General features: G+C 42.0%; 1 protein-coding gene across 1 annotated transcript; it reads right to left on the bottom strand.

The window, feature by feature from the left end:
* Positions 1–8,857: 8,857 nt before the first annotated feature.
* On the bottom strand, positions 8,858–9,631 carry LOC108669982 (glycine-rich cell wall structural protein 1.8-like). The gene has a single exon (XM_018157424.1). It carries the CDS (start codon positions 9,629–9,631, stop codon positions 8,858–8,860), a length of 774 nt encoding a protein of 257 aa, XP_018012913.1.
* Positions 9,632–10,135: the final 504 nt, after the last annotated feature.

Raw genomic sequence — 10,135 nt, 5'->3', positions numbered from 1 at the left:
AAAATTTATATATAAAAAAAATTTTATATATTGAAAAAAATGAAAAATTAATTTTTTTAAATATTCGAAAATTAAATGAGAAATTCATTGTACATCTGTAAGATTGGAGACACTGGATTCTTTGGAAGTGTTGTCTTCAAAAAGTAATTTTTAAACGTATATTATTCCTCGTGCACTTGACTCTATACTATTTTCTGCTATTCTCCAATCAAAGACGTTGTCAATGCAGACAATGCAAAATGCGATTTTTAAGAAACTGGAGGGATAACGGAGCAGCACTTAGCATACGGACAGCACCACATCAGACGTCATAATGCTTGAAGATTGAAGGTGGTTTTCCTCCGCACGTTTTCCTGCGTTTAGCTAAATTAGCGCCAAAAGAAATTTCTCGCTTGCACACTTCAGGCATGTCGTTGAGGTCAGGCTCGGGAGTTCGGTGGCCAGAATCTGGTGACCAGAAAATCGGTAATTAACCAGAACATTACACATTAACTAAAGAAAAGGTATTCATTTAGCCTCAGAGTTTTTAAAGCATCATTCAAGGACATGGATCGTCAAATTTATTCCAGGATGGCTCATTTATTAATAATGCAGCATGAATAATGGCTCTCAAGCATTAGAGATCGCGACAATGCAGACTACGCTTTTTTCTAAAGACTAAGGCAGACATCTTGACTAAGACAGAGACTGAAAGCCAGTGAAATATAGGTAATGGTTGTGTGAAAACACACTAATCAAGATAATTTGCTCGTTTACTAAGAAGTAAAGCAAATATTTGGCCATTTTTGAAGTTTTAGTCCACCAAGGTTGTGGTTGAAGACAACACCCCAGACCGACTAAGGTCCAGACTATGATTACGGTCCAGACACTCTTTGATTAAAACCATCGCTCATTAATTAAGACCATTTTAAAATTAAGAACCACCAAGAATTTGAAGACCATTAAGACCATTAAATCCTTAATACCATTAAAATTTTAATATTAAGACCATTTTAAAATTTATACCATCAAGAACCATTATAATTAAGATCCACTTTGAACCAAACAACCATTTTGAACCAACAAAAGACCAGTAAGACCTTCCTATCTTAATTTTAAGACGTGGTTATTAAAATTAAGAACAACAAATTGGTTCTGGTGGTGGTTCTTAAATACAACCAATAAAAAAACTGCTGGGACTGCTACGTCCGGAAATCACATACCGAGGATACTCTGAATACCCGGAATTTCCGAATACCTGAAGCGGCAGGAGCGTCGGTGGGGTGTACGGCGGTGGAAGGCGGATGAGCGGCGCCCATGGCGGCGGCCGACATGACAACGTACTGATGTTGCTGCTGTGGCTCCTGCTGGTGGTTGTGGCTTACTGTCTAAATAAAAAAATAAACATGAAGCTTGTTCTGAACAAAAACGATGTCCAAAAGATAAAATAGAATGATAAAGTTTCTTTCTTTTCGGAAAAGAATGATAAATTTACAAGTGGATGCGTATGTTAGATACACATCTTGTACATGTTCTGGCAACGTTTGGTTCTGCTGCGCCGACTACTCCCTGTTTAGTTAACATTCAAAGATTATAAGAACCTGTTGTCAGACAGGAGGGCTTGATATCATTGCAGAGAAAGGTAAGTAGTTCGTTCTAAAAATATATTATTTATGAGTTAGATGCAGAATTTTATCAACGAAGAGAGTACTTTTAATGCTGGATATGGTATTACGTGATATAATGTTTCTAAAGTCATTAAGATCATGAAATATTTTGCCTGGTTCCAAATGGAAACGCTCGGCAGTAGAGTAAGCATTCCGGTCATCTCATTTTGATAACTTTGTGATATAGTTACGCGTTGCAGTTCAAAAAGTTGTTTCGATTTAGAAATTATTTATTCAGATCTTAGATATACAGTTTTTCTGTTATTTCTTTGTGAACTACTATCTTTAGAACTATTAGCCTTAGGTGTATATAAACTGAAAGTTGTGATGTTGGGAAGTAGGTACGTTGAACACTATAACATTTTTCATCCCGAGTTATAGTGGGTTTCATCCCCAAAAAATTCAATTTTTTTTTAAATCATGATAATTTAGTCACTGGTTTTAAGTAGAGATAAGTTTTCGTTTGCGTTTTGAAAAAGTAAAAAAAATGTCATTTTGGTCTCTGAATTACAAAAGGCCAATATTTTGTTTCTTTGGAATATCAGGAGTTGATATAATGTACAGAACGATGGGCTCATGATTGGTGGTGGCAGAGGCACGATAACGATGCGTTACCATATATGGTAACAACAATGAGCTACGACGTATGGTAACGCCTAAGAGTTACCATATATGCTTACGCTTCAAGTTTTATAGATCATAAATGACATCTTCTATTAAGTTTATTTCCACCGTTGCTCAAAATTCGGTGTTTGTGTTCATCGAGCATAACTTTATTACTATTCTATTTCTAAATTCTACTCACTGCTGTCGTCACGTCGGAACATCAGCTTAATCGTAAATTTAACAAGTAAATTAAAGGTATTTAAATCACCATAACAATCATGAGCAGTTACGATTAAAAAAATACGTTTGGATTCAAATAGAAACGTATAGAGAAGATTTATATCTAGCATGATATAAATGGGAATTTTTATTTTAGTTATCCATAAAAAATGAAAGTACGCTATTTTCATCGTTTGGATTCTATAAGGAGAAGTATTTCAGAAAACCTAATTTATTGAGACAGTGAATTTTGTTCGTGATTAAGCTACCATAACTAATTATGAATATAATGAGTCATGTCGTTTTTCTATCTATTGAACGGATATTTATATCAACATAACTTATATTTTTGGATGGTGATGCGTGAAATATACGTATATGTAATTATTATATGTCTAGAATTATCACAATTCCGATATGTTTTTGGGTCGGCAACGGCTATAGTAGAGGCATATGTACAATTCTGGACTGCAGAGGCGACCTACCGACTACTGTGCATGATTCAAGATTCAAAGTTGGGTTAAGCCGCGTCCGAGACGTTCATTTTTAGCAGGATATCTATTCTCTGAATGGAGATATTTTAGCGTGACGCAGTTTTGGATGGTGTTATCATGATTTCGTTCCCTCACGACCAACACCTGGGGCTGATTGTCGTTAGAATATATTAAATATTTGGTGGATGACAATATCCAATATTGTGTTAAGTTGTCGAGCAATAAAGCATGAGTGGCTGTAAGTCGTCGCATCTGTGAATCACAATGTTCATATAAGCACCGGTGTGACTATGCCCATAATTACAGTGCAACATTTTCTGTTGGTAGCTATTCGTATATAATGAAGTTGCTGCATCGGATGAAAGACATCGATAATTCGCACGGTCACTTCGTAGGTTCGAAGGCCGGCGCTGATCCTGCCGTAATCCGGCTCTGAAGCTGAGGTAAAGACCATTGCTGTTTACCTTAGATATCTTATGGAGTTGGAACGCATTTAATAAGACTGCATACACGCGCTCGTTGCCAGGTTACTGCTTGCAGATATCGTCAGACACTCTTTATTTATTGCAAAGGGAAATTTACGCTCGCATGCGTTGGTAAGAATTGGCGTAATCTGGTAAAAATATTGAAATTTATCCATCACGTGGAGTCAATAGAGTTACAGTCAATAGACTTATAGCCAACCATGACAGTTAACAAAGACAATAGGAAACAAGGCAGCTTGCCTGTGGTCAATAGAGGCGGATTTATGGCGATTTTTCCACTATTTGCATAGTTAACATATATTTCGTCGGCATATATAATTATTAGATCTAAAACTTCAGCGATATGTGAAATTCTTTGAAGAATGCAGATCATATAATGAATTAGATATATTTGTGAAAAATGTACCAGTTGGTCTGAAATTTCATTTTATATAGCATGATTTAGCTCAAACTTTTAGGGAAGTAAAATAAAGTGAATTGGGATTTTGAAGTATTGCCTAATCTAGCAAACGTTCTTCCTGAAGCACTGCGCCCCAACGCCAACCTTCGTGTCGCAGGCAGAGCAGCCAATGGGAGGGCAGCGCAGGCGCCGTGGCCCTGCTTCATCCAACAGAGCAGCCAATGGGAGAGCAGCGCGGGCGCCGTGGCGCTGCTTCATCCAACAGAGCAGCCAATGGGAGAGCAGCGCGGGCGCCGTGGCGCTGCTTCATCCAACAGAGCAGCCAATGGGAGAGCAGCTCGGGCGCCGTGGCCCTGCTTAATCCAACAGAGCAGCCAATGGGAGGGCAGCGCGGGCGCCGTTGCGCTGCTTCATCCAACAGAGCAGCCAATGGGAGTGCAGCGCAGGCGCCGTGGCCCTGCTTAATCCAACAGAGCAGCCAATGGGAGGGCAGCGCGGGCGCCGTGGCGCTGCTTCATCCAACAGAGCAGCCAATGGGAGGGCAGCGCGGGCGCCATGGCGCTGCTTTATCCAATCAATTGGATTTAGTCAGGCGCTGGCAGATGAGGATGTGGTGGCCTAGCGAAGAAGCAACTGCTCCTTTGCTGATTTATTTCACAGATTTAACTCCCCACATCATTGCAGTGAATATTAAATGACTGGTGAGTATAAAGGAAATACTCCTAAACGGTTAATGGGGAATAGTTTAGACGGATTATATCAAATAAGGATGTTTACAGATTGTATTTTTAGTCCGTTGTATTAGGGCAACATTGTGTTCCTACACCAGACTTTACTATTTCGGTAGCTCCATTCAAATTCGTTCTAATGGTCCCAGCCATTGTGTTGCATATATGGACATTGTTCCTCCGTGAGCATTCAACGAGTTACCCATGACATTTTATCGCATCAATTATATCATTTGAAACAAAATTATTATTTTGAAACAACATATTTATCGTTAACAAATCTACTTTTCAGTCTAGTATCATGATAAATTTTGAAAACTTCACTGAAAACCAAGGCAAATTTACTTTTCATAACCTGTTTCATGTATAATAAAAAATAGACGAGTAAAACGTCCTTGCTTTTGATCGGAGCTGAATGAATCTCTTAAATTTACTCTGACCAAAATCTAAGAAAATGATAAGAATTTAAATTTCGATGCCAAAAAAGAGCATATAAGAAGATGCGCCAAGAAGATCGACTCTTAAAGTGTTAAAACACGGGGCGATTAGTTGCTTCTACTACAGTTTCGCAGGTTGCGAGCCTATACACGAGTAAAGTGTTTTCGGTACACCGCACCCGCGTCAGTGCGACGTTGAGAGTTGTCGAGTAAGCTAGGGCACTGCACCAACACGGTGAAGTAGCAACACGCACCTAGGCACGGTGGAGGCATGCGAGAGCAAGACAGCAGTGCGCGCTACAGTGGGCGAGAGAGAGAGCGACGCAGCTATGCTCGGTATGACGGCCGGGCCGCTACTGAGCGCAATAGACTGCTTCAAAACAACTCGAGGACTCTGCCTGCAATGAACCAGCTAGTTGCCTCTGAACACGTCAAGCATTACAAATTTTACTTGCGTCGCCTAGTAGACACAACTAATAGCCCCGTGTCTAAGCACCTTTAGCCTGGGTACGAGGCTTGTGTCTGTAAGTGGCGATGGCATAGGAATGACATTGCCATCAGGATTGTTAAAGTCCCAGCCTAATGTACTCCTCACGATGGCTAACGCAGCTATTATGAACCCAAATAGAAGCGGTTGCAGCTACTACTTGCTTCTACGCAGCAGTTACGGGAAAATTATTCGTTAAAATCAATCGTAAACAAGAGAACAAAGTCATGCTGAAGCTCTCACGCAGCAGTGGAGAAATTTGAAGTAAAATATCAAACCCTGAGTAAAATATCAAGTTAAAGCTATTGGATAATGGGACACATTTGTTCAGTTTGCAGCGTAGCAGCTCACAGGCGCTCTCCATCACTCCCCATACTGACAATATTACCACAAGGTGGAATATGAGCTGGACACAGGTTAGATTAGTCAACAGAAGCGAACGCTTGACTTGAACAGCTGAATGTTTCGCAATAGTGTTTTGAACATCACACGCCACACCAAAACTATGTTATTTTAATCACACAACTTTAAGAAAAATGTCGGCGCGAGTTATACTAATCATGAAGAAGCGTGAGTGGAGACTACGGATGGCCACCTGGAGTTAGATATTGAAATACGAGTAGCAAACATTCTCTACTTTGCTGCACCCCCCCCTTGTAGAAGCAGCCAATTTTGCCATCAACTTTCGAATCGAAAGTACGCTTTAGAAAAACATAAAACCACAATGTTTACCTCACACACTCTCATGCCAGAGACCGTGTCGGTACAAGACCGAGAGCCCTGTCTTCGGACTCTCCACTCGGCGGCTTAGTAGACAACGCAAAGGTCCGTGAGCCGACTTCACCTCTCCAACGAGATCCGACTTCACTTCGTCAGGATCAAACCCTCGATCCTCCTGGTACCTACCTTCAAACTGCCCCACTGCAGGATGACGGGGAACTTGTACCAGCGTCCCAGCAGACAATGGAACAAGCAGATGAGGAAACTGAACTGGTTCCTTCTCCCGTCCCCAGATAATCGACAAAAATACGAAGACCTCCAGATTGCTACAGTTATTAATAAGCAGAGTAGTGTATGAATATTCGCTTTAATAGGTTTATATTTCGTTTGAATAGAAAATTATTTTCGGACTAAGCGACGTATTTTGGGAGGAGTGAAGTAAAATAGTACTTATTTCTAAATGAATAAAGCTCATTTTATATGACAACTGACGTTTGATGGTCTGACTTTAACAATCAACACCGTATCAGTGTCAATGTACCCGTCTATCTGAAATGTTCTAACCGCTGTCGTTATGTAATGTACGTTCTCTGCCACGAACATTGTTGACTTTAAATCCGCTGTATAATTGTTTGCGTTGCTTGTTATATTTGCGCTATGCGAAACTAATTAATATTTAACATCAGTTACTGCTATTTCAAGTAACAGCCCAGTGGTTACAGTTCAGAGTACCATGATTGGCGCAGAGAGGCGCAGGTTCGATCCCAGCTACCTGCGACAGTTTCTGGTCAGAATCGGCAAGGAGGCCGGGCGGTTAAGCACAGCAGAATTGTAGCAGTGAGTTGCGAGTTCGAGACCGCAAAATGCTGTGAATGTTCTACGATCTTGAGAATCGGCGACAGGCCTACGGCCTACTAAACGCTGAAACCGCTATTATATGGGAGGTCTACATGTTTTTGGAAGGCAGCCCAATCAGCTTTGTTTAGAATCCATCTGGGCCTGGAGGGATGGGGTATGTTTATGCTATTAATGGTTATTTTGAGGGGGAAGTGGTCACTGTGGTATGGATCAGGAGCTGGTTCCCATGTTAAGGAGGGAGCCAGGGTAGGTGTAGTTATGGTGAGGTCAATGTGTGTGACAGTGTGAGTGTACCTGTTGGGCTTATGTGTGTGGGTGCTCCTGTCCCTGTGTTTGCCAGTATGAGGTTATTTTTGTGAAGCCACTCTGCTCTGAGCCGGCCTTGCTGGTCTGAGTAGGAAGATCCCCAGGATTTGTGGTGGGCATTTGCATCGATGCAGATGATGAAAGGTGTAGTGAGCAATTGGAGTATGTCTGTCAGTTTGGTGAGGAGAGTTTTGTTGTCTGTACAAGGAGGGAGGTATAGTGAGCAAATGGCAAGTTTGAAGGAAGGGAGGTATATGCATGTGGCGCAGGCTTCAGTGTGTGTGGGCAGTGTTATGGTTTGTGTTGGGATACCATAAAGGCATGGATGGATGTTCCACCCCCTCCAAGCAGTCGGTCTGTTCTGGTTCAGAAATGAAACCAATAATTTCAAATACGGATAAAGATCTCGTAGCACCAGTTTTCTTGGCCTGCGGAACGTGCCGATTTTTGCATTTAAAATTTGTTGGTCACGAATATAACGACACGATAAAAAAATAAATTGAGATGTTTTCTGTACTATAAATTCATTATTTGTTGTTATTGATTTCATTCCTAAAAAGTTCAAAGTTTATTTCTCCCAAGTTCACATTTTCTCAGAAGTAAGTTGCATTATATAACAGTATCAGATTATTCAGATAGCACCATCTTCTTAAACTCGCTCCATTTACCTCCACCTATTCTTCATTTATTTACGTCGACGGATGTACAATTTAATCATGCCTTTATTGTCAACTGATCATTAATGTATAATTCGTCATGGAAGTCAAACCATAATTAATTTCACCTCTTGTTCGATGCCAAATTATCGTGTTCCTCAATTTTTAATTAATGTGGACCATTCTTTTATGATATAAGACCATGATTTATTAACAAGTCTCAAACGTGAACACGTCTCAAATGTCAACACGTCTCAAATGTCAACAAGTCTCAAATGTAAACACGTCTCAAATGTCAACAAGTCTCAAATGTAAACACGTCTCGAATGTTAACACGTCTCAAATGTCAACAAGTCTCAAATGTCAACAAGTCTCAAATGTCAACAAGTCTCAAATGTCAACAAGTCTCAAATGTCAACAAGTCTCAAATGTCAACAAGTCTCAAATGTCAACAAGTCTCAAATGTCAACAAGTCTCAAATGTCAACAAGTCTCAAATGTCAACAAGTCTCAAATGTCAACAAGTCTCAAATGTCAACAAGTCTCAAATGTCAACAAGTCTCAAATGTCAACAAGTCTCAAATGTCAACAAGTCTCAAATGTCAACAAGTCTCAAATGTCAACAAGTCTCAAATGTCAACAAGTCTCAAATGTCAACAAGTCTCAAATGTCAACAAGTCTCAAATGTCAACAAGTCTCAAATGTCAACAAGTCTCAAATGTCAACAAGTCTCAAATGTCAACAAGTCTCAAATGTCAACAAGTCTCAAATGTCAACAAGTCTCAAATGTCAACAAGTCTCAAATGTCAACAAGTCTCAAATNTGCTCCATCCCTCCATGCTCCATCCCTCCATGCTCCATCCCTCCATGCTCCATCCCCTCCATGCTCCCTCCCTCCTCCTCAACCCCTCCATGCTCCAGCCCCTCCATGCTCCATCCCTCCATTCTCAACCCCTCCATGCTCCAGCCCCTCCATGCTCCAGCCCCTCCATGCTCCAGCCCTCCACGCTCCATGCTCCATCCCTCCATGCTCCAGCCCCTCCATGCTCCAGCCCTCCACGCTCCATCCCCTCCACCCTCCATGCTCCATCCCTGCATGCTCCAGCCCCTCCACCCTCCATGCTCCACCCCCTCCATGTTCGATCCCTCCATGCTCCATCCCTCCATGCTCCACCCCTCCATCCCTCCACCCTCCATGCTCCAGTCCTTCCATGCTCCATCACTCCATGCTCCACCACTCCATCCCTCCACCCTCCATTCTCCAGTCCTTCCATGCTCCATCCCTCCATCCCCTCCACGCTCCATGCTCCAGCCCTCCATGCTCCATGCTCCAGCCCTCCACGCTCCATCCCTCCACCCTCCACGCTCCAGCCCTCCACGCTCCATCCCTCCACGCTCCATGCTCCAGGTGGCGGGGGCTTTAACCTCGCGCTGCTCCGCTGGATCGGAAGAAGCGACGCCCGCGGTGGGAATTTTTTTTCTTGATTTTTCCCGCGACGGAACAGGAAGCGCGGGAGGGGGGGCGGGAGCGCCCCCCGCGCAAGATGGCGGCTGTTGTAGCTCCCTAATCCCCCCGGGGACACAGATCATTTAACCCCCGAGGGATCTACATGACTTTATTATAACTTTTAAACACATCCAATCGTAGACCCCACTACCCCCCGGGGAATTGAAATTAAATTTAATTTAAAATTTTTAATCCCCAAATTTAAATTTTTGAATTTTTTAAATAAAAAAATTAAACTCTTTCAAATTTTAATCCCCAAGGGATCTACATGACTTTATTAAAACTTTTATACATAGTCCAGGCATCATTCATCATCCACGTCATCCAGCTAGACACACGTCAACCTTATCTTTCATCACCCAAATATAAGTTATCCTTATCATTAATCATGCACATACAGTGTGGATGATGTAGCGGCCTAAGTACACGTAGCGGCCTAAGTACATGAAGCGGCCTAAGTACACGTAGCGGCCTAAGTACACGTAGCGGCCTAAGTACACGTAGCGGCCTAAGTACACGTAGTGGCCTAAGTACGGGTAGCGGCCTAAGTACACGTAGCGGCCTAAGTACACGTAGCGGCCTAAGTA

The sequence above is a fragment of the Hyalella azteca genome, unplaced genomic scaffold, assembly GCF_000764305.2.
Source record: "Hyalella azteca isolate HAZT.00-mixed unplaced genomic scaffold, Hazt_2.0.2 contig1018, whole genome shotgun sequence".
NCBI lineage: Eukaryota > Metazoa > Arthropoda > Malacostraca > Amphipoda > Hyalellidae > Hyalella > Hyalella azteca.
The sequence above is the reverse complement of the archived record's forward strand: the minus strand, read 5'-3'. Positions and strand labels throughout refer to the sequence as shown.